This window comes from Hydra viridissima, unplaced genomic scaffold, assembly GCF_058129835.1.
Source record: "Hydra viridissima isolate aposymbiotic clone 2 unplaced genomic scaffold, HvirCarnegie_v1 scaffold_1, whole genome shotgun sequence".
Taxonomy (NCBI): domain Eukaryota; kingdom Metazoa; phylum Cnidaria; class Hydrozoa; order Anthoathecata; family Hydridae; genus Hydra; species Hydra viridissima.
Genome location: NW_028324300.1, coordinates 8,891,940 through 8,916,939, shown reverse-complemented (window position 1 = coordinate 8,916,939; position 25,000 = coordinate 8,891,940). Strand labels below are relative to the sequence as shown.

The 25,000-nt window shown below is 28.1% G+C and overlaps 3 protein-coding genes across 5 annotated transcripts in view; 2 read left to right on the top strand and 1 right to left on the bottom strand.

Annotated features, from left to right (window-relative positions):
- The window catches only part of LOC145188284 (unconventional myosin-Ie-like), a 25,069-nt gene extending 19,624 nt beyond the window's left edge, over nt 1-5,445 (top strand). Inside the window, exons 24-29 of the mRNA XM_090074851.1 lie at nt 1-77; nt 3,449-3,598; nt 3,829-3,986; nt 4,313-4,550; nt 4,665-4,846; nt 5,001-5,445. The exon at nt 1-77 is cut by the window's left edge and continues 9 nt beyond it. Coding sequence (XP_089930977.1) covers nt 1-77; nt 3,449-3,598; nt 3,829-3,986; nt 4,313-4,550; nt 4,665-4,846; nt 5,001-5,083 — 888 coding nt within the window. The 3' untranslated portion in view covers nt 5,084-5,445. The remainder of the gene's footprint in view (nt 78-3,448; nt 3,599-3,828; nt 3,987-4,312; nt 4,551-4,664; nt 4,847-5,000) is intronic.
- Nucleotides 5,446-6,693: 1,248 nt separating this feature from the next.
- On the top strand, nt 6,694-17,722 carry LOC145187511 (dual specificity mitogen-activated protein kinase kinase 5-like). Of its 3 annotated transcripts, none has more exons than XM_090074825.1 (21): nt 6,694-6,893; nt 7,308-7,365; nt 7,692-7,759; nt 7,881-7,947; nt 8,050-8,090; nt 8,229-8,290; nt 8,367-8,412; nt 8,515-8,579; nt 10,489-10,528; nt 10,938-11,150; nt 11,252-11,300; nt 13,494-13,567; nt 13,645-13,695; nt 13,850-13,921; nt 14,047-14,076; nt 14,206-14,247; nt 16,350-16,382; nt 16,520-16,581; nt 16,660-16,705; nt 16,811-16,920; nt 17,101-17,722. In XM_090074825.1, the coding sequence occupies exons 1-20, from the start codon at nt 6,765-6,767 to the stop codon at nt 16,910-16,912; spliced, it is 1,350 nt and encodes a 449-aa protein (XP_089930951.1). In that variant the 5' UTR covers nt 6,694-6,764; the 3' UTR covers nt 16,913-16,920; nt 17,101-17,722. The 3 variants fall into 3 exon arrangements, with proteins under 3 accessions (XP_089930951.1, XP_089930957.1, XP_089930961.1); XM_090074835.1 differs by having other exon boundaries at nt 6,723-6,893; nt 7,692-7,773; XM_090074831.1 differs by lacking the exon at nt 16,350-16,382.
- Nucleotides 17,723-19,321: 1,599 nt separating this feature from the next.
- On the bottom strand, nt 19,322-21,809 carry LOC149893236 (uncharacterized). Its single transcript, XM_090074842.1, has 4 exons — nt 21,661-21,809; nt 19,985-20,171; nt 19,670-19,787; nt 19,322-19,474 (listed from the first exon to the last, which is right to left on the bottom strand). Exons 1-4 carry the CDS (start codon nt 21,731-21,733, stop codon nt 19,394-19,396), a joined length of 459 nt encoding a protein of 152 aa, XP_089930968.1. The 5' UTR covers nt 21,734-21,809; the 3' UTR covers nt 19,322-19,393.
- Between the last annotated feature and the right edge of the window lie 3,191 nt (nt 21,810-25,000).

The window sequence follows — 25,000 nt, the reverse complement described above, 5'->3', positions numbered from 1 at the left end:
GGCCCTGAGAAGGGTAAAATAGTTGAAGTTGTCAAGCGAAAACTTCTAATGCAAGATATAATTGGTATATCACTCAGGTAGCTTAAGTTCAATAATGGTGTTAGTGATAATAGACATATACACTGCCATCAAAAGGTTTCAGTCCACTTGAGAAAATCCTGTAATTATACAATTATTTACAAATCACAGTAACTTTTTATTGAATTTAAAACTAATTTTAGAAAACTTGCACAATTATTAATGAGTTACAAATGTAATGAATACCATTTATTTTATTTGAAAATGAAAAAAAGTCATAAACATACCATTGTGTCAGACACCATAATGTGATCATGTGCTCAATAATTTGAGCTAAAAACTAGTCTTATTATTTTATGTTAAATACCACATTTTGTTATTTAATTGTTGATACATAGGACCTTAAAAAACCATTGTTTTAAATTTAAACTTCAGTGTTATTTAAAACTATGTTTTTTTTTTTGTTTTTTTTTTTTTACTTTAAAACAAAACAAGACTTCTTTAAAGTAAAGACACAATAAAAATGGATTAAGTTTGTGAAATTAGGTTTAAAATGCAATTTGCTATTCTAATGTTATGAAAAGAAAAATCTGAACTTGTGATGAACACAAGTCTTCAATATACTGCAGCTAACCCTCATACATTTAAAAGATGTTTGTTCATATAGCAATTTAGACAAAGTGGAAGACATCAAAATCTCTCTTGGTCAGAATGGTCAAGAACTACAACAAAAATTGAAATTCAGCTTGTTGTTTTTAGCAAAGTAATTTGTTAGAGACATCTTACTAGGTTTATAAGTAGTCTGATTAAGTCAAATAATTCAGTTTTATAAGCTAATTGCATTATGAATGTTTTACTTGCAAAAACTTATTATTTCACAGTAAACAACCACACCCTGTAAAAACATTAATTAAAGTGATAATAAAGGTAACAAAGGGAATTTTATTCTGGTCAATTCATTTCAACATGTATAAAGAACAAATTCTGATGCTACAATTTCTATCATTCCACATAAATTCACATGTTTACTGTTTAAGTCCACAACACAATCAGGATGAGTTTGGTCCCTCTTGAATTGCTGCCAATAATTAGCAAAGGTGGAATGCATTGTCTTGGTTGTTTGTTCACTAATGAGTCCCAAAGAACAGTTCGGAGAGCACCAACATTGGCAAGATCTGTTGATGTAATTTGACACCAGCAGCAAGGTTACTGCTGGAATGTTTCTGGATTCCAGATTCCATGTTGGCAATCTTCAGGTCACAAGAAACAACAAAAAACAACCTTGTTAACATGAAGAAAGCCCAAGACTTTTTTGATATTTTCATAAATTTTGATATTTTGATATTTTCATTCTGTAACCTCTTCAGCCACTGCCACCAGTAATTATCTTCTCACTCCAGTATCTTTAGAGGCTTGATGAGTGAGAAGCCTGAAGCTTTTTTGAGTTGGGTTAGTCTCACGTGTGATGACTCCTAGAGTGACTTTAAAAAATGATCCACCACCATCCATGCCAATCTTTAGAAAGTTATTGTTCTGCAAATCTCTTGCTTTCACAACCTTTTGTGCAAGTTGCTCAAGACTTTTGTAGTGACAAACATTCTTTGTCTGTTCTTTGCCAGTCTTATCAGTAGATACTGATTTGTGAGTTGGTAAAAAAATCTTGCAAAACTCGACCAACAGCTCCAAAATTTTTTTCAAAATTGGGTTTAACGACTTTGCCTGTTAAAGATTGGTTTAATGTTGATACCAATTGTCTCATTTTTGTGTTAGAAAGACCAGTATTCAACTGTACCTGAACAAGGTTATCTGTTTTAAGCAGTGGTCCAAACAGCTGTCGTGCAGCAGATGTTCCTAAAGGTACAAAGTTAGTAATTAGTCTAATTTTTCACACAAACATAACTAAAGAAACAAATTTGGTTAAAGAAACAAATTTGATTTCATCTTAGTAAGACCTTTTACAAGGACGAGCACTGTATGCAGTTGTTTGATCTGTAAAATTTCCAATTTTACAGATCAAACAACTTTTTGTAAAATTGGAAATTTTACAGATCAAACAATTGCATACAGTGCTTGTCCTTGTAAAAGGTTTTACTAAGATGGAATCAAAATTAAACAATGTAGGATACTCTGCAATAGCACTCTTGTCAATTCTTTCAACTTTTTTTCTGCAACCACTACAGACAACCACTAGGTACCCTTTGATTGGTGAAGTCAATATCTTTGTTTACAACTAAATGCACTCTTTCAATTATGAATGCAGTAAGTTGTCTGTCGGCTTTCTAAAAGCACAAAAAACACACTATTTTTCTGCAGTCCTCATGAGTTTTGCTTTTGTTTGGCATTTTAATTTTGGAACTTTGAATTTAGAAAACCAACAACGTCCAAAAGAAAATTTATCTATGAAGAAGTATTTGAAAGAGGGTGAATGCCCTTTCCTGGAAAATGGTGACATCTTTTCCCGGAAATAGTAGTTTTGAAAAAGAATTGTAATCTGCCAGACAGCAAAACATAAAAACAAAAATATGTGAGAGAAAGACATTGTAATGCAATTGACAAAAAAGGAGATGATTGCTAAATATCCTTTTGTTACCTTTATTTGTCTGTTTCATGTTTTGGCTTAAAATACATGATATGGTTTAAACTTACACCTAAGTATATCCACTCTGCCAAGTACATAACTGTGGTGCCAATGTTGCAAATAGTTGCTTTGTCTATTAGCAGCAATAAATAGCTTCTCAATATAGAAAGAAAAAAAAAAAAGTTAAGTTTTGACAATATTTATATGGCGAAAATGAGATTTACAGACCAAAAACTTTGAATGCGAATATCTCGCTCAGATGGCCATTTTTGATTTTGAAATTTCTTATGGTGAACCTTGTACCCATATACTATTTAGGGGAAATGAAGTTGGTATTAATTGTCATTTTTACAGGGTGTGCAACAAGTTCAGCAATAATATTTTTGTCTTCTTACGTTTTTAAGGAATGTTTTTGACACATTTAAAGGGCTTAAAGTTTTGTTTTATCTACTGGTACTCTTATAAATTTGTAAAGTTCTAAATTTTTTTTACCTAAATGTTATCTAAAATTAGCCATGTTATTTCAAAAAATATTTTTGTTCAAAATTTATCTAGAGGGTCTAATAAAATATCCAAAGTTTATCCAGTGAGTATAGCATTATGTATAAATTGAGAAAAAATGTTAATTTCAGTTTTAATGTATATAGTCATAGAAATGTGATTGTGAATATACATGCAGCCAATTACTAACTTAAGTTGTACATCTCTTGTGGGTAGTTAATAGTTTACTTTATCAGTATTAGAAAATAATATTCTTTAAAAAAAATGTCATAATTTGTAATTAAATACTATTCATACAAAAACTTTAATTTGGTAAATTAATATCTGAACAACTTGATTTTGTTGTTTTAGTGCTCTGCAGGATGATTTTATAATTATGCACATACAAAATGACTATGACAGCATTCTTGAATCTGTGTTCAAAACAGAGTTTCTTACCCTTCTTGCAGCTCGCTATGAAGAAGTAACTTCAAAGAAACTGAAAGTTGATGTCAATAACAAGTTAATTGTTATTTTTTTTATATTACTTTAAAGCTTTGATTATAGTTACTGAAACCTAATTTTTTTCTGACTTTTTTTTTTTTAAAAATTAACCTGTTTACAATCTGCTTATTTTATGTCTTTACAGAACACAAAAGTGTAATTCACAGCAAAGTTTAAAAACAAACCAATAAAGATAATTGTTACAATTTGAGATTCAGATTTTTCATCATCTATTCTGTTTTGTTTAGAATAACTGTGTCTGTAAAAATGGATCGTTTGGAAAAGTTGCAGCGAGGAGGAACAAGAACACTTCAGTTTATAAAAGGAAGTGGTGATTTTCCTGTTCTTAAACCAAGCGGAAAAATACTGAATGTTACGATTGGACCAGGGTTACCACCTGAATCTAGTAAAGATTGTCTCATTCTTTAAGTTTCATTCTAACAAAAAGGATAAATAATTTAAAATTTGAATTTAAAAACATTGAATTTAAATTGAATGACATAAACTCATTCACAAAACTTTAAAGTAAAAAACTTTTAAAAAAACTTTAAAATGTTTGTTAACCATGAAATAAAAGATGAAATAGTTTGTTAACTGTAATGCTAAGTGTATTTTAAATAATTTTTTAATTTTTTTTTTTTTTTAAATTTACATACTAGTTTTATCATTTATAATTTTATACCTTATCACTTATTATTTTAAATTTAATTGTACATCATGATTATTTCTTAGAACCTGGTCGACATTATGGTAAATCTGGTCGTTCAATTAAAAAAAATTCTGTATCGGAACTCCGCTCCCCACAGCACTCCAAGTCTTTTTCTAGACGAGAATCTTTGAGTAAAGCATCTCCTGCTGGTGGTCATCATCCAAATTTACCTAAAACAGGTGCACAGCGACTTGCAAGACAGTCATTTAAAGTTAATGAAAAAGAAGAGTTTATGAAACCTCCTGATCCAGGGCAGAGTGGGTAAGATATTTTTTATCAATAATATATCTTACCTTTGTAATTTTTTAAAACTAAGATTATTTATTTTTCCAATAAAGTTGGAGTTATGAAGTCAATTCCTAATTTATTCACTAGTAAGCATAGAGGAAGTACTGTTAAACGCCAAGCACCATCTCCACCAACCAGTCGTCCTGTAAAGCCTGTACCTGCACCAAAACCTCGCTTACCCATGGCAAAAACCTTGTATTGTTATGAACCTCAAGAAGCAGACGAGTTAACATTTGTAGAAGGAGAAATGATTGAAATTATCAAAGAAGGTTTTTGTTTTTTTTTACTCAACCAATTTTTTTACAATTAGATAACTAATTTTTGTAATTTTTTACAATTACATAACTAATTTTTGCAATTTTTCAATAACTAAGGATGTAGTTATTAGACTTAACATACCATTTGTTTATTCCTCAATCTTAGACCCATCAGGATGGTGGACTGGGCGTCTTCGTGGAAAAGAAGGATTATTTCCAAGTAATTATGTAGAGAAAGTTATTCTTTAGATTTTAAAAATATTATACTTATCTTTAAAACAATTTCAAAAGGTTCTTTAATTTTATAAATAGATTATACAATTTAAAGGATTTTTTTAATTGTACAATTTTCTTTTTTGCTTCTTTTTTGTGTGTTTTCTCAGAGAAAAGATTTGCTGCTGATAAATAGATTCAGAACTTTTATATATGCTTAAGCTCTTTTTACAATATCAGTCAATGTTAGAGCCATTTGTATACTTGGTGATCTTCTATACCATGTTTGAGTTGTGCTTCTTCATATATTTGTCTGTTTATCTAGTTTATATCTTTTATGATATATTGTATTGAACAGTGCTAATGACTTTTGTATAATAAATTTGTCAATTTTTTTATATTCATTTTTCAATTAAAAATTATACATTTGTTATTTAGGTTGGGCCTATTTTTTTTTTTTGTCTTTGAAATATAATAATTTTGAGCACATTTTTTCATGTAGGCAGTGCATGACATTGTACTAAATTTTTATTAACTACAAATAATGATTAGGAGAATTTTTTAGGAGATTTTTTCATGATGTGGATTATTTTTCTTTCTTTGGTATACTCTTTATTAGGGTTTTTATTAATTTATTTTTTATTAGTGATATTTTATATGTTTTTATTATCATTATTATTGTTGTTGTTGTTATTGTTGTTGTTGTTATTGTTATTATTGTTGTTGTTATTATTGTTGTTGTTGTTAATGTTATTATTGTTGTTGTTGTTGTTGTTATTATTGTTATTGTTGTTGTTGTTGTTGTTGCTATTATTGCTATTATTATTGTTACTATTGTTGTTGTTGTTATTATTATTATTGTTGTTGTTATTGTTGTTGTTGTTGTTGTTGTTGTTGCTATTATTATTATTATTATTTTTGCTATTATTATTATTATTATTATTATTATTATTATTATTATTATTATTATTTTTACTATTATTATTATTATTATTGTTATTATTATTATTATTACTGTTATTATTATTATTTTTATTATTATTATTACTCTTATTATTATTATTATTATTATTATTATTATTATTATTATTATTATTATTATTATTATTATTATTATTATTATTATTATTATTATTATTATTATTATTATTATTATTATTACTCTTATTATTATTATTACTGTTATTGTTATTACTATTGTTACTATTGTTGTTGTTGTTGTTGTTGTTGTTGTTGTTGTTGTTATTATCATTATTATTGTTACTATTAATATTAGTTATTACTTTTATTACTATTTTAGTTTATTATAGTATAGCTTTAATGTGTTTTTTAAAGATATATTGCACTTGAGACAAATGAGAGCCATTTTTTAGTCTGTTTATTGCATTAATGTTTTGTTAACTTATCTATGGATTACCAACATTTAAAACTATCAGTTTATCTCTTTACTACAGTCTCAATTACTAACACTAAAAAATCCATGCATCACACAACAAAAATTTGAAGAAACTATAAAGTTTTTACAAAAGTATTATAACATTTAAAAGTATTATGATTTTTAAAAGATAATTGCATATTTAAGATAAAAAAGATATTGTACTTTTTAAATTAAAAACTTTTTTTTCTAAAAAAAAAAAAGTTTTTAATTTAAAAGTCTTAAAAGCTATATTTTTATTTAAGTCTCTAAATTTAAAAAGCTACCTACATTAACAATGGAATGGATGAATTATCAGATGCTTTGCCACGCTCAACTTTAATACAACCAATGATCTTTCGATTAGTTTCACAGCAGCACCATGTGACTGAATTAAGAGTTGACCAATTTATCGACTTTCATTCATTATTGGTTTGTTTTTTCAGTTTTTTAATCCTATATTTATTATCCTGTAATCCTATATTATAGGCATTCAGTTTATATGAAATTTCTATAAAATTACAAATACACTGAATGCCTTATAACATTTTAAATGTTTTAGTAAAGTTTTGAAAAACACATTGAAATTGTTAGATTATTTATTATTCAAAGCTTTTCTTTTTAGATTATATAATTTTGAAAAATCCAGCTTGCAGCAGTAATGATTAAAATCTTAGAAAAAACAAAAAACAACAAAATGTTAAAAAACAAACTAACTCCAATAATAAAAACAGTTGCAAAGGCATGACCTTGCATTTTTGCTATTGTTTTCATATATAGTAATAGTGTTTTTTATAAAATATATTTGCTGTTTCTATACTTGATTCAGAAAATTTTATTATACAGGACGTCCTTGATAATTTTATGGAAGTATGTGGCGAGGGAAAACCAACATCTTTTGAGTGTAGGTTTTCTTTTTTAATTTAGGTGGCAATTTTTTTGGATTTTTAATTTTCATTTTTTTTTTTTTTCCTTTCTTTAATATTAAGAATATTAATAAAAGTAATAACTAAAAATGTTAATAAAAATATTAATTAAGAATATTAACAAAAATATTAACTAAAAGTATTAATTTAAATATTAACAATATTAGTAAAAATATTAATAAAGTCTAAGACCAAGCTTGTTAAGGTTTATTTCATTTGATCTGTAAATATATTATATAATATAATTGATAATAAATATATTTGCAAGTTTTTGATGCATATTTTTATTGTTTTTTACATGAAGATGAAGATGAAGAAGGAGATCGAATAACTGTGCGTTCTGATGAAGAGATGAATGCAATGATTGATTGGGTAATAGCAAGCCAGTATGACAAATATTCAACTTTTTTTTTTGTTTTTTAATTTGTTAAAAAACTTTATTACCTTTGTTCATTATGTTTTTTGCCCTTAAAGATTTATTCTTTACTTTCAGCACCAGCGCTATTGTGATCATTTACGTGATGACATGGGTGTTTATCACCTCACTATTTACCCAAAAGGTTAAACTGTTTAAACCAAAAAATGTATTTATTTAGGTGCTTTTTAATTTTATTGTTAAAAACAAATGCCAATAACTAATTTAACTTTCTCATTTTAAAAAGTGGGTAAAACAGCAACACGAAGGAATACTCTTGGTCTTACGGTGAGATTTCTATTAAGTTTGTTTTACTTTTATTTTGCTCCTTGAATTTTTAAAATAATATTCATATTATTTTTAAGTAATCCATATAATTTGAGAAAATAATCAGTAAAAGTAAATTTTTGTTTTAAAATTTTTCAGGTTGATATCAATACTTCATTGCTTTCTGAATCACTTAGTTCAAGTAGTGTTGCGCTTAGCGGGTATTTGTTAAATTTGCTCTTTCTGCAATAAATATTTTGTCAATTGTTTTGATATTAAATTATGAAAGTTTTATAGACGTAAATGTACTGAAGGAATTGAAACAATTCTCAGGAGTGAGCAGGTTAATTTTTCTCTCCTTGTCTTTATATATTCTTTTACTTTTTCTTTGTACATTAAGTCATGAAATTTCGGTATGCAATGGCTAGGTTTGTTTTAAATATAGATATTGCACCAAGATATTCAGTACCTTAATGTAGTTGGTCATGGAAATGGAGGGACTGTACACAAGTATAACTATTATTCAAACTAAGAACTTTATTTTAAGAAATTTACTTTTATATGTTCTATAAATTGTTTTCAATAACTTTATTACAATAAATAAGTTATCATAATAAATAAGTTATCATAATAGATTTATTCAATTAAAAATCAAATTAAGTGAGTGCTAAGATTTCTAACTTAGTAGGCAAGTTATTAAATACAAAATAATATGCAAATCAAGTTCAGATTAGAATATTAATCCTAAGATTCTTGTTTTCAGCTCAAAACTATTTTTCTTTTTTAGTTTGAAATATATTTATTAGGATATATATCCATATATTAGAATTAGTAAAAAAAAAAGCTCATGAAAAAAGATTTTGAAAAAAGCTCCCTATTTGATAAAAATTTGGTAAAGACTTTTATTTTATTTTTGACCTTCCTAAAGGGCTGAAAAGCTAAATATTTACTCTAATTTGTACCATTTTTAGGTTAATTTAAAATAGTTTGCAGGAACCATAAATATATATGAATTTGTTAATAAGATCTTGAATTTCTTTGCTCTCTCAGAGCAATTATTTGCAACATTAAGCACTTATTATAATTGTTCAAACTCAAAATAATTTTCATTTACTGTACCACTTGGTTTCCATCCTTAAACATAAAAAAAAAAGCAAACATTTTTCTGGCACCATGATTCCAAACTTGGGGTTGCTTTTTATAGAAGTTGTAAGAATACTTGTATTCAACATTCCCTACTCCAGAGGATAGTGCTCAAATCTAGGATTGTTATATAAACAGTTACTAAAATTGGTTCAAGATACCAAGTGCCTTAGGATTGAGGTACCAACAGCTCATGCACCACAAAATTCTTTCCTTTTTGTAAGAATCATTCTTTCCTTTTTGAAGGAATCATTCTTTCCTTTTTGTAAGAATCATTCTTTCCTTTTTGTAAGAATCATTCTTTCCTTTTTGTAAGAATCATTATTTCCTTTTTGTAGGAATCATTCTTTCCTTTTGTAAGAATCATTCTTTCCTTTTTGTAGGAATCATTCTTTCCTTTTTGTAGGAATCATTCTTTCCTATTTGTAAGAACCCTTTTTGTTTTTTCTATGAACCGTTTTTTCCTTTTTATTTTGGGTAGGATAAACCTTTAACCATAAACTATTGTGAATTTTTCTGGTATGTGAATTTTGAATCTATTAGTAGGAAAGAAGCCTAGCTTCTAAAATAGTAGCAACTAGCTTTTTGTTTTAGAAAACTGAAGGGGGTACTAATTCTCATTAAGTTTGTAGTATGACTATATAGCTTCCACAAGTTCATCTTCCACAAAAATTTTTTTAAAAAAGGTTAACTTTAGAATGTTTTAAAAAAAAAAATCTTACCAATTATAGATCTTCTTAGAACATAAGCTTGGATTCAACTTAAATTTTTCATGAATTTTGTTTGACTAGTTTTTAAGTCTATACACAATTTTAACAAGAATTCTATATGAGGTATTATTTTTTGATCTAAGATTTAACACATAATTTTTCATTACAATAAGTTGAAAATTTTTGTAAATTTTGGTGTTAAGTTAAAAAAATTCCTATTTTTTTCTTACAATTTTAGCCTAATAAATGTGACTATAGCCCAATTACTTTTCAATGATTTTGTCTCAAAGTTTTTCTCAATTTACTTGGCAAGGATCCTATCAGCTTTTGCACAATAGATGTTCTGAGAGTTCTATTGGTTCCCGTCTATTATATGCAAAATTTTTGCCTTGTATTTACAGTTGTATATCTCTTCTTCAAGACCTATTTGATAATAACATAATAATAATGATTGAGTCAACAACCATTGGCATATCTGTGTCAAAATCTAATGTGCCAAACATTAAAACTTCTTAAATTGTAGTCTAATTTAAATATATCTTTTTAAATGTTCATTTTTATCTTAGGGCTTTTCACATCCCATCAAAAAGGACTTTAGCTGTGAAGGTAAATGTAAAATATTCTTTAATTTGGAGCATTCTTCAGTTTACCACATTCTTCTACCACATTCTTCAATTTATTTTGAATACGCTTATTGAGATTTTACTCAATTACTTCTTCTTTCTTTTCTTTTGTTTCCAATAAAAAAGTCTGATTCAAGAAAAGTTTTGTTTCCAATAAAAAAGTCTGATTCAAGAAAAGTGCTGTAGTGTAAAATACTGTTGAAGTACCTATAGTGTAAGCGCTATAAATAATATAATAATATTACCTTTATAAGTAATGTAATAATAACACCCTTATAATAATGGTACCTTAATACTAATACCTTATAAGTAATATGATAATAATGTCTATAAAGTACCTGTAGTGTAAGAGGTTTTAAAAAAATAATGCAGTTTTCGTATCATCAAAATAGGTTATACCCTTGGACATAACTTTAGAAGTTCAGCGTCAAATCCTTTCAGAAATGGAAATTCTTTTTCAATGCAACTCTCCGTATATAATTTCATTTTATGGGGCTTTCTTCACAGAAAACAAAATTTCAATGTGTACAGAGTACATGGATAGGAGTTCCTTAGATAGTTATGGTCAAATACCTAAAACTGTGTTGGGGGGTATTGTTGTAATGGTATTTATAACTTGTTTTCTTTTTATTGAATTTTTTAAACATTTTTGGAGGCCTGTGTCTGGGTTTTTTTAATTTAAGAAGTTTTTTTATTTTAATTTTAGATTGTAAAGGGACTGCAGTATCTTTGGAGTCTGAAAATAATGCATAGAGGTATTCTAATTTGGCTTGAATGAATAAAATTTTCAACAATTGTTCCTATCATGTGATTACATACTACAAATTAATATACTAAAATAATACTAAGTTAAATAAATATAAAATGATACTAAAAAAAAATGATAGCTTGTAACAAAAAGGAGAAATTCAAATTGTATTGAAAACATAATCGTGCAAAAGTTTATAAACAAATTAAAAAAATTTCAAAAAAGAGATTCTTCCACAATATTTCATCACAGCACATTAGTATTTTGTTGGATAGCCTCTAGGCTTAAAAATTGCTTCACAACAACTAGGTACAGAGTCAACTAAGTTGATCAGAACATCTATGGGGATATTTGCCCAACAATCCCAAAGCACCTGGAATAAATCATTTTTATTGGTCGGTTTTTCGCCTTTCAATTGACAATCAAAATATTCCTTTCAATTGACAATCAAAATATTGATTTAAATCTGGGTTTTGAGAAGTTCAATCTGTTCAGTCTGAAATAAGAATTTTTTTAAAATTGAAAAAAGTTTTGATAGAACTTGCATGGTGCTTTAGATTGTTGTCTCGCTGGAAAATCCAACCACGAGACGACTTTTTCTTTCCATGTGGCAGCATAACATTCTTGATTATATCTAACTATAATTGATGCATTGATTTGAATATATTTAGATATAATATATGCATCGATTTCACTTAATTGCATTGATTATATCTAAATATAATCAATTTAATGAAGTAGACCATTAGAATCACGGCTGAAAGATCCCAAACCATTATTTGCCCCACCAGGTTTAACTGTTGGCATTTGATACTTAGGAGTAACTCTTTCATCTTTCGGATGTCTCATGTACTTAATACCATTGCTACCAAACATACAAAACTTTGATTTGTTACTAAATAAGACTTTTGACCATTCTTTGGATTTAAATCTGGGTTTTGAGAAAGCCAGTCCAAAAAAAGAAATTTTTCGAATTAAAAAGATTTAATAGAATTTGCATGGTGCTTTAGATTGTTGTCTTGCTGGAAAATCCAACCACGGGGCATAATGTCTTTTACATGAGGCAGCATAACGTACTTAATTATATCTAAATACACATTCTTATCTACAATGCCTTCAATGCGATGAAGTTGACCAATAAAATCATGACTGAAAGATCCTCAAACCATTATATTGCCAACACCATGTTTAACTGTTGGCATTTGATACTTAGGAGCAAGTCTTTCATTTTTCAGACGTCTCATGTACTTGATACCATTGCTACCAGATATACAAAACTTTGATTTGTCATTGAATAAGACTTTTAATCATTCTTTTGAAGTCCAATTTATATGATCTTTTGCAAATTTCGTTTAAGCTGAGCTATTATTTAACAATATTAATGATTTCTTAGCAGGATGAGGACCAAACATTATGCTGATGCAGACGACATTTTGTAATATCTATCCTGTACTTAACAACATATTTATTGCTCAAATGCTTTTTAATTCGACAGCACATTTGTGGGGATCTTGTCTTGATTTTCTTACCAAAGATCTGTCTTGATGTTCTGTAGTTATCTTTTGGTTTTTATATCTCTTAACTAGCACGCTAATTGTTGTTTTAGCCACACCATAAAGCTCAGAAATTTGCTTGTAAGGAACCTTCTTCTCTACAGCACGTATTATTAGATTTTTCTTTTCTCTTGATGATTACTTTGATTTTTCCATTATTTTTTAAATTCAAGTTAAGTTAAATATTACATCCAATAAATTAATTTTAACATAAACAACATCCAATAAATTAATTTTAACATAAACTTTTGCACGGTTATGTTTTCAATAAAATTTGAATTTCTTCCTTCCATTACAAGTTATCATTTTTTTCAAAAAATCATACTATATAGTCACATTATAGGAATAATTTTTAAAAATTTCATTCATTTTTAGTCAAAAGTCACTTTTGTACGCTACTCTGTGTGTGTGTGTGTGTGTGTGTGTGTGTGTGTGTGTGTGTGTGTGTGTGTGTGTGTGTGTGTGTGTGTGTGTGTGTGTTTGTATACACACACACAAATATACACATGGTTAAATGCATACATTTTAAATTTATTTTTTCAACATTTTATTGTGAAAAAAATATTCTGCGTTTTCCTTTGACTTTTTTTTAACTATTATTTTTTGACTTTTTTTTAACTTTTATTTTTAACTTTATTATTTCATAGATGTAAAACCTAGCAATATTTTGGTGAATTCAATGGGTGAGGTGAAGTTGTGTGACTTTGGTGTCAGCATTCAAGTAGGTGTTTGTCAGTTTTTTTTAATCCAGAACATCTTTATGCAACTTTCAGTGGGGTTATTTTGCTTTTATTTTAGTTGGTGAATTCTATTGCTAAAACATACGTTGGTACAAATGCGTACATGGCTGTGAGTTAAATTGCAAGCTTCTTATTGAACAGTTTACATTACTTTTATTTGTTAATTTCTTTTTTTTTTTTTTTTTGGCTTTAAGTCAATTTTAGGAGTATTTTTTCCTCTTAAATTCACAGCTAAAGAAAAAAATTTTTCTTTAACGCATTAGCCAGAGAGAATTATGGGGGATGAGTATGGTATACATTCAGATATGTGGAGTTTAGGCTTATCTCTAGTTGAGGTATGTGTATAATATGTTTTATTTGTAGTAGTTACATTAACAACAAACGCTGCAACATTTAACAGTGTTAATGGAATTTTTAAATTATTTCAAGATGAAATTTTTTTTTTTTCCTTCATGTTTAGATGTCTACCGGAAAGTTTCCATACCCATTGGTAATTACTTATCACTATTTGTATTACTGTTAGTTTTTCTAAATGTGTTTTTAAAATCGTTCTAATAGTGTTTTTGTAAAAAAAAAAAAAAAAAAAAAAAATCAAATGTATCAAATCTTTTTATTGTAGACAAGCAACGATTTTTATTGCCAGCAACGATTAGTCATACCAGTAAGTAAAAGGAATATCATTTGACTTGATAATGTTTGACTTGATAATGGTTGACTTGATAATGGTTGACTTGATAATGGTTGACTTGATAATGTTTGACTTGATAGAGCTTAAAAATAATTTTTTTTTTTTTTTTTTTTTTGCTTATTTATGACTATATTAATAAATTAGAATGGAAAAAATTAAGTTAAAATCTGGTGAAGGCTAATTAAAAATCCTGTAAAAATATGTCACAGTAATTTTACGACGTTTTCAGTTCAAAATTCTTCAACTATTCTTTTTCTTAATAACTAACAAATAATATACGTATTCTGTCAAAATTCGCTCATGTAATTCAAAATAATATACGTATTCTGTCAGAATTCGCTCATGTAATTCAAAAAACACATTTGAGCACGAAAATTTAATTTTTTTACAAAAATAAAAGACTACTAGTTTACATGATTTTACATCTTTTATGCATTAATCCTCGAGTTTCTCCACAAATTTGTGGAAATAAACATTTCAGTTGAGTCCTTTTTTTCCTATATATATATATATATATATATATATATATATATATATATATATATATATATATATATATATATATATATATATATATATATATATATATATATATATATATAGTATTATTATAACTTTTGTCTAACACTAATTCTAACCATGAATGCTGAATTAGATTTATAAAATAATTTAGTTCTAGATTTATGTTGAAGGGCCTCTACCTTTTTTACATCTTTTTTGAGTTAAGTTGACTAATTAATAAATCAACTATCAATTTTCTTAATTCTTATTCTTTTTCTTGATCAACTATTTTTTCTCTCTCTTTAAGTTTGATATCTCAGATTTACTAATTAAAAATATGTCAGCTACAATATTTTGGTGCCATTTTGCGGGTCATAAATGAATGATCCAGAAGCAGAAATTGTTTATCTAGACGTTTGATTATCCTTTTAACTAGATAACCACTAGGAATAGCAATTGATTTCAAACTATGTTAAATTTTGCTTTTCGTGTTAAGGCAATCACTAAAAATTTTTTGTTCAAAACGTCTTTGACTGTGTTCTTTTCATTAAATGATGATAATCTTACAGTCAGAAATTTTTAAGAAAAGCCTTCCTGAGCAATGAGATCCAAAATTTCTGAAAGATTTCTATAAATTTCTGTAAATATTTATGGGAACATTTAATGAACCAAACTGTCTATAAATTTAAAAGATGTCTGCACAGCAGATTTGTCTGAAGTATACCGCAATTAATCTTTAACGTGGTCAACGACGTCTCTCGAATTTGTGGCTTTTAGTAGAAAATAATATCTTTGACTCTTCTAATAACAAAAACTAGTTAAATTATATTAAAAATAAACTCTTTAAGGGTGCAATATTTTACAGTAATTTGCAAGCCTTATGAATTAACATACTACTCAATAGACGATATTTTTAATTTGAGGTCTGTCAGTTTAAGAGACATTCGATGTAATCTTTGTAATAGCAAAAGAAATCAAGATTTGTAGGAAAAAACCTCTCGTAACAATTGTTTTTGACTAATGAACGTCTGATGACAGTCTGAACTTTTTTGTCTCGTAAAAGTCTTCTATGAGAGCAATTAGGAAATCATAATTGGTAAATAAAATTTCTAGGATGAACGTTGAATGCGTTAACTGTAGGAGGCTATGAATGATATTCCACAGGAAGATAAACATATTTGAATGAACTTCTACACAATTCAAGTTTTCTTGATTGCAGTTTTTGTTCCTCGGTTTTTTTACTGAATTTTGAGCAAAATAAAAAGTTCGTTTTTACTAATTTTTTTCGTGAAGGTTCTTGGAATTTTTTAAAGCAATCATCTCATAAAATATGAGAAACCTTTTAACAATTTGATTATTTTGCATAGCAACTTTGGTCAGTTGGAATGGTCCGAGCTTTAAAACTATTTTAAAATTCTTAAACTATTTTTTTTCTTATATGTTTTCTTATTGAATGCCATGATTTAGCAGGTAGTAAAGCAAAATTAAATAGATCAAGTCCCCCCCTTCCTTTCTTCTTACCAACTTTCTCCTAATGTTGATATTTAAAATTTTATCTCTCTTTTACTTGACAGCCCATTGAGTTGCTTCAGTGTATTGTAAACGAGGTGAGAACGTCATGCTATTTGACTTGCATTGATTTTAATACGTTTTGTGGTATTTGGTGTTGTTTTTTAAAATTCCCGTTTAAGTAAAAAACTTTTTTGTACTTTGAAAGATGGTTGATTTATTTCTTTACGTTCAGCAACCTCCGAGCCTTTCTACTGAACTCTTCGGTGATGCTTTAAGGGATTTCGTTCAAATCTGGTTAGTATCACTTAAAAGCGTTCTTTAGCTGATTGACCTAGAAGCTTTTTTTTAATAAATTCAATCTACACATTTTAGTTTAAAAAAAAATCCAAAAGATCGTCCAACGCCACAACAGTTGTCTGTAAGTTTTCCTTATTCTTTGATTTAAATGCCATCAAATACTTGTGTTGATGATGACGTCATCTGAAATTATTATATTTATACTTTTTTCATTTGCGTCGTTTAGCGGCATCGTTATATTCTGCAAAACGACACTGAAAATCTGAAAGCTGTTGTCGCTGAGTTTGTCAACACTTTCAGCACTAAGGCTCACGATCAGGCATCTTAATTCAGCTCGTGAGCAAGTTTTATTTGCGTTAGCTTTAATTTTCAAACAAAATTTTGACTCGATCACTGTTTTTGTTTTACTTCTTACTGTAAAGAGGTGTTGTCAGATAATCTGAAAAAGATCGCACTGCCCCCTATGAGCTTATTTAAAAATCCGCCAAATATCTAATTTTTTATTTTCTTTTTTAGAATAAAAAAACCTGGTATTTATGATTTTTGTAATGGGGATCAAACGTCACCAAAACTTTATACGATGTTAAAAGACGCGGAATAAGCTCTCGAAAAACAAATTGTGAACATTTAGCAATAGTTCAGTTCTGTGCAATTTGCACGTGACCACTTTTGTAATGAAAATTGACATAAGCACCCCTGAAAATATTACTCTCTCTGTTGCTAGTTGAATGATTTCCGAGACGGCTTTCTACTTTACTCAAAAGTGGAAACAGTTGGTTTACTCACCAGCCGAAAACATCTTCAAAAATATGGATTGTTATGACAATATGGGAATAAGAATGGGAAAGAAAAGGAATTTTGTTTAGAAAAATGGAGGGAATGGGAACTAAAAATATCATTATTGTGCACATTTATTTATTTCTCATTTAGTTATTACGTGTGGGAACATAACAATGCATAGAATGATAGACTAACAGATTTCTTTACTCATTAGTTTTAAAAATTGACACATTTTATATAATGACGGCATTTTATTTTATTTTATTTTTTTTTGTTTAAGACAGGTAAAAAATTATTATTCAATTAGCACATTTTAATTCGTTTACAATATAGATGAGAAAAATTAATAAAAACACAATAATTACTACTTCTCATATTTACTAAATCTCAACAGCGCTCGTTGTGCATTCTCAAGCACTTTTCTTACACATAAAACTATTTTTGCTATGAATCGTATCTACTTTTTGTATATTTCTATGTCCTAGCTCAGGGAACTTGTGCGAAAATGTTTTCACATTTTGATGCTCGCAAAGAAATAATCATGGTGTGGTCCTGATTTGAATTTCGACCAGCAATTTTTGAAGAAGACACGTCACACTGCATTCATAATTAATTTATACTTGTGTAGACTAAGTTGTTGTTTTTTTTAAGATTTTTCATAGAAAAAAAGTCACTTCATTCCTAAATTTAAAAAAGAGCTTTGATATTTTGAATGAGAACAGTTTTTATAATCCTAAATTGAGACGCAAACAATCTGGCTCTGCTTTTTATAATCCTAATTGAGACAGTGCACAAGCTACCTAGCTTTGTTTTTTATAACCTGCTTGTTTACAAGCTCCATTCTTATTAGAGGTATTATTGTTGATCGCAAGTGAATCGTGGTCACTTTGAACATCTCGTTTATAAAATGAAAACCTTAAGTACTCGTCGTAACTGGTGTGTGCCTAAGCTCGAGATTAAGAAACTTAAGCATAAAACTGCTTTTTTTTATTATTATTATACATAACAATTGTTTTTTCCAAAATTTCCTTTGTTCGAAACAAGTATTTTTGAAATTCGAGTTGTTTTATTAAAATGCTATTAAATACAAAAATTACCAAAATTTTTGTAACCCGAAAGAAAAACACATTCTTGATGGATTTTAAAATATGTTTAGGAGGTGGAACTAACATCAAATTTTTTGACCATTCAGCCAACGATGCCAAAGAGAGGCTCTCGCGAAATAAAGGCCCATAGTCAGCTAATCAAGTATTAAAATTAAAAAAGAGAAGTATCATATTTTTTATAAAATTATCATGAGTAAAGTTACATATTCTCCTCTGAACTGCTGCTGATGGAGTTTGAACTCTAAATTGTTTTTTAAATAACAGTAGGGAAAAAAAAATTATTTTCAGCACACATTAAAAATGTTAAATATTTCTAGTTTAATAAACAAAGTAATTTTTGTTTTTCACCTCAAGGACTCATTCTGATTGGTCAATTCATATTTATAGGTCATGATAACTCATTCTGATTGGTCAATCCTTAGAAACTTTGCATCAATGTGTTTAATTAAATTCTTCACAAAACTGCATTCAAAGCCTTTTTCTCACAAAAAACGAAAAAAAGGATTTAAAAGATTTTACAAGTAAGTTAACGGCATCTTTGTTAAATTCTTCCTTGAATTATAGAGTTACCACCCTGTACTTTATTGGATAATCGAGTTTAAAATATCGATGCTTGTGTTAAAACTTGAAACTACATTTACCTAATTTTTAAAAATCTCGAGCCCCAGACTACACCTAATTTATACACAATTTCTTTCTTTATATTAATAATATGTTTACAAGATGAAATAAAATAAAAACATGACAGATCGGGTTCACTAAATTTTAAAGTTTTAAAACAACTGAGGCTTAATTTATGTTTTTTTGTGGACGATGTTGGAAAGATTAACGAAGTTTAGAAGAAACTGAAATGATCAGAGCAATTAATCTTTTTCATCAATTTTTTAAAAGTGTAAAACTTCAAGCACAATTTATAGTTCTCCTTATCTTAATGTAATAGAGAACTCAAAACAACTGTACACCTTTGCACCTTTACGCAATTCCGTCCTCACGTTGTAATTACCCTAAATGATAAAAATGAAAAACTTTTAAAAATGGGTAAGAGATTCAGCTAACATTTTTAAGAACCTTTCGGTAATAAAGTCGTTAAACATTTTTGTACCAAATGTTTTTTAAAGATGAGAAGAGGTATTGCAAGATGTAAAAAACAAGATTTGAGTTAAATAACAAGATAGCTTAGAGATAAGGTTTTTTCTTACCCTGAAAAATCTTAATATGAATGGAACGTCCAGTACTTTTCTCAATGTGTGCTGACCCTTTTTGAGTGGGCATCCAAGATTATATTCTGGCAATTTTTGGCATGGTAACTGAAAAATGCTAAACAAGAAGAATGGAAGAATAAACTAAGAAAAAGTTTACGTAAGCATTTTTTTTTAAATTTTTTTTTCAAGTTTTCGAAAGAAAAATTTTAACTAAATTTACTTTTTATAACAAAATTGTTACTTAGTTGATCGTTTTAGGTATGATCTTTTAAAAAATGGTTTTGATACATCGAGCTCAAATAAAATCCCTACCACGAGTCAGATCCATTTAAAGGGCATTTTGTTAAACCAGAATTGCTTGATTTTATTTGCAATACCAAATCTAAATCAGTGAAGACTTCTTGGTCCACATTAATTTTGGCGTTGATAAGTGTTGTGGACATTGTGTTGACATATATTATCGAATCGTAGTTAAGCTCTAGAACTTTTATATCAGTTGCTATGGAAAATGCAAGCAGAAAATATTGAACGCACACCACAGTTACAAAGCTTTTTTTATATAAATATCTCCATTAACTATAAATACATAGTGTTGTGACCAAAGCTAAAAGTTGTCTTACCTAAAAAACTGTAACTAAATTTATTTGACTAACTTTTTAGTCTAACTAAAATTAGTCGACTGACATTTTAGCATAACTAAAATTAATCGACTAACTTTTTAGTCAACTAAATTTAGTCGACTAAGTTTTTAATTTGCAAAAAATATATTGTTACTGTGGCCCAAAAAATACTTTTTAAAATCTTGTTATGCGTTAGTTGTGAAGTGGTTTGAGCGCCATGTTTTTAATTACAAATTGCTGTAAGTTACAATTTTTATCTGCAGGGGATCTATTTCAAGGTTCGATTTTCCGAGTTTTTCAGGTTTTTGGAGAAAGGTTTGCGACATATTCACTTGGAATTTTGTAATAAAACTTATCTAATTCGTCCCCCGTTATTATTAAGTACTTGCTTTAAATTTCAATGAAAAGCGGTTCAGATCTAGTTTTTTCAATTTCTAGTTAAAGTGAATTACAAATTATAAAACACATGTGAAATCAATTTATAAAAAAAGACGGTGCCATGTTTTTGAAAGCTGTATTTTGTGCAGAAGCATTTTCGGATTTCCTTTATATAATAGCTGCAATGATTTTTTGAGGTAATAATACGTAATTTATTTCATTCTACACTCATAAAAACGCAGATATTTACAGTGACAACAATATGATTGAAACAGTTAGGCAATTAATGTTTTTTATTATTTCTATATTGTGTGATTGAATATTTATCTTGTTCAACTTTCCATTTTGTTTTTCTTTTAAAAATTATTATCAAAATGCTAATAACTAATTATGTTTTCGGTATAAAATATCAGCTGTTTTTGACGGAGTTGTTCTGCTAATAAACCAATTTTTATTTAATTCAATAAAAGAAAATTTGGGGCAATACTAGGTACAAACAAAACATTTTTACTACCTAATTGTCACAAATTATATTACGTATTTTAAATTTCTTAAAAACAATAAATTTTGATGTCTTTAAATTGACCATTTATCATAATTCATATTATGTTCATATAATTTCATGGTATAGGTTATTCAGTTTTTTTTTAGCACTAAATCTTGTTTTAGTCGACTAATTTTAGTTAGAGTAAAAAGTTAGTCAATTAAATTTAGTTGGACAAAAAGTTAGTCGTCTAGTTTTAGTTAGACTAAAAAGTTAGTCGGCTAATTTTAGTTAGACTAAAACTAACCTTAACTCCCACCCCTAAAAATACAGCGATTCTCATATATGTAAATAGTCCTTATAGAGACTTCCACGCCAATTTAATCGGCTCTATAATGAATTTGTATTAGTTTCCGAATTGATCGGCAAAGAATCGAAAATAAAATTTTCGACAGATAAATTTTAGAGAATTATATAACTTCAATAAAAAAAAAAATGTTACTAACCTTGATTACATAATGTCCAGCATGATACATAAGGATGCAATGCCAAAAGTGAAAAAACGATAAAACCAAACATCTTCTTTCCCTCTCTTGTACTAAACCCAGACTGAAATTAGCGCTTCCGAAATTTAAGAGTTTTGCAGATTAATTGACTCGCTTATTCTTCTGAAATTTGTTATTGTATTCGTTGCTATAGTTGCATACTTATTTTGTAAGTATGAAACATAACTTTCCACTACAACATGTTTAGGCAAAAATTTATCACCTGCTAGAAAAAAATTACTTGGTTTTTACCTTTTTATATCAATCTTACGCCATTTGATTGACCGACAATTTGAGACTGTAAGATAATTAATGTCTACAAAAATTTTCCAAATTTTATATTAAAGTGTGAGAAACGCGTTTAACATCATTAATTGTTAACTTTTATCAACTGACTTTCCCGATTTTTACGTTCTTCGATATTTTTCTAATGCTTTTTCTAATCTTGTTGTAAGGAACTTATTTATAACGATGTTATGAATTTAAATGTAACAGGTGATAAAATTTAATTTGGCCTGTGTTTCATATACATTTTAGAGTCATAACATAAAGAATACAAAACTGAATGCGTTTTTTTAACTGAACTAAATTTTGAGCTTGCCAATTGTTCTTGTATACCAGTCCTTTAAGAATATTCCAAAAATTCTCTATACCAGTCCTTTAAAAATACTCTGAAAATTCTCTATTGGACGACATTCTAGCAAGTTTGCTGGGTTGTCTTTTTCGACAAAATCACCTTCTTCTTTCGAAAGTAATCAACTATGGTTTTAGCGTAATAAACAGACACCAAGTCAGACCAAAGTACATATTCATCATTAGAATGGTGCACTTCAATGAATGGTCTTTTTTTGTTAAAATGTTTTAAATAATTGTTTTGGTTGATAGCAAAGGCCGCTTAAAACGAAAAAAGGCGTTGAGATTCCATTTTTTGAAAAACATATCCAGACGAGAAACTTCTTATCAAATTTAGCAAAATTTAGTTTGTATTTTACGTTTTTAGAGGTGTCATATTGCTTGCGTAAAACCTGTTGTTACCATTAAAATGCTAAAGTATGAGCTAAAGTAAAATAAGATTCGCCATCGTCAAATGAAAGCTCCATGTCGAAATTTTTCATACAGTCTTCTGCATTTTGTTCTTGTGAATGCTTTTTGAATGGTATTTTTTGAACGGCTTGGAATCTTTATTTTTTTTCTTGAACGGATTTCAGTCTTTTTTTACCAGCGTTTTACTAATATAAGTTTAGCTGCAATCGAACTTTCGGGCTGCTTGTCTTTGTGAAATTCCATACTTGTGGTCAAACATTTCTTTTAAGCGCTTGACATTCTTTTCGGTCATTATTTTGGGTTTACGACCACTTCCTATTTCTTTTTGACAGCTAGCTCCGCTATCTATACGCCTTATTACAGTATAGATAGTTGATTTTGGTACAAATTCTGCCATAAAATGGTCAGCAGTAAATTTTTCCCTTTACTTTTATGGGTTTTATAAAATTCGCACACACGCTTTCTTAAGGTCTCTGACTTAGAAATATTTTTTCTTTTTTTTTTTTTTCAATTAATAAAAGTTTATAGATAAGTTATATGTTTTCTTAAAGAGGAGAAAATTTTAAATATTTTGAATGTATTTGCAATCTTTCAAATTGATTGTAGTGTCAAGAAATTAATCTAAAACTGCAGGCCATATTAAATCGTCCGTTAAATTTTTTTCTGTTATTATCATTCCATCTAAAAGCCACTACCCACAGGTTTCCATGGTGTCCAAGTAACAATTGAAATACCATGTGTTATTTTCACGGTTTCTTCATGGATTTTCAAAGCAAAAGACTGTTAAGAATATTTTATTGAAATCCCATATTATTTTAGATAGCATGTAAACACAATGCAAACACATGATGCATAAGTTTTATGACTCAAACAAAATAAAATATCATTTTCTTGATCTTTAGAATGTTATTGTGGGATCAACAAATGAAATCCAATCGAAATGTTATCAAATTCTACAAACCTTTAAAAAAGCAATTGCTATAATAAAAAAAATATTAAAAATCAGCATAATTATTAGTGCATGTAGGGGAGACCGTGGCTAGTTGGCTACAGTTTTAGTTTTTGAGCTCTGTGCATTTCTGGGTGAACTTTTTTGAAGATATCAAACTGCTGTTTAAAAGAATATGAACTTGGCAAGCATGTTCAAGTAACAAAGATTTTAAAAACTAATAATTGGTAGCCAAAAAAAGAGCCTCCAAAAAAGAAAAACATTTGTGCCAACTTACCCTTGCCCCGTAAATTGCCTATGCTCTCAGGGTAAGTTGGCACACGATATAAAAAGAGACAAGTTTACCAACATTAAGCATATACTTCAAGTACCTTTTTTATGAAAACTCTTGATAATTTTTATTCATCAATATTTTTTTACCTTAATTTTTATTGCCCTTAAATCGATCAAATAGACTTTCCATATACAAAAAAAGCATCAACAGCATTTTTTGTAATATTTTGAGAATTTACAAGCCTGCCTACTTTTCTTTTATAATTTAGCATGCCTGTAGATCTGCAGTGTTATATAACTTTAGTGAATTTACGGCTAATGCGAAAAGTTGTAAGTTGGCACATGTTGTCAACTAGCCCCGCGATCATTGTACTAACTTACCTCAAAAGCTTTTTGCTCACAAAATGGCTTATAAATCCCCAAAAACGTAAAATATTGAGAAACAAAATGTGACTGGTTAGATTGAACCATACAATACTTTCATCTATTCGAGTTTACTTGTAGCTAATGCTATTGTTTTTTAAAGTTGAAAAAATAATATAGTTGTAAAAGTTACAAAATTAGAAAAAAAAAAAATAAAATTCGCTATAACTTCTATGCGCATGCGCTAATAGCCCTGATACTATCCTGAAAGATGAATTAGTTAAGTAGGAAGGTTCCATGTGAATTTTGGAAATTTCTGGTGGAAAATTCCAAAGTTAAACGCAGTATGTCAATTTACCCCTGTAGCCAATTAGCCCCGGTCTCCCCTACATGCGCAATGCACATAAAAATGCAACATAAAAAAATGCATCATAAAGATAATTTGATTATAACTCATTTTTATTCTAAGTGAGCTATGACAATAATCAAGTTAACACTTGACAAAATCAGTTATTATTCGTTAATTTTTATAATTGTAAAGAACCATACAAATACTTATTGAATATACAACAAAATTTATGTCTCTTGAGAGTAATTTTTATTTGAAGGGAAATTATTTCCAGTTTTTACTATTATTAAAACTAAATTGTGTAAATTCAGTAGAATTTTATT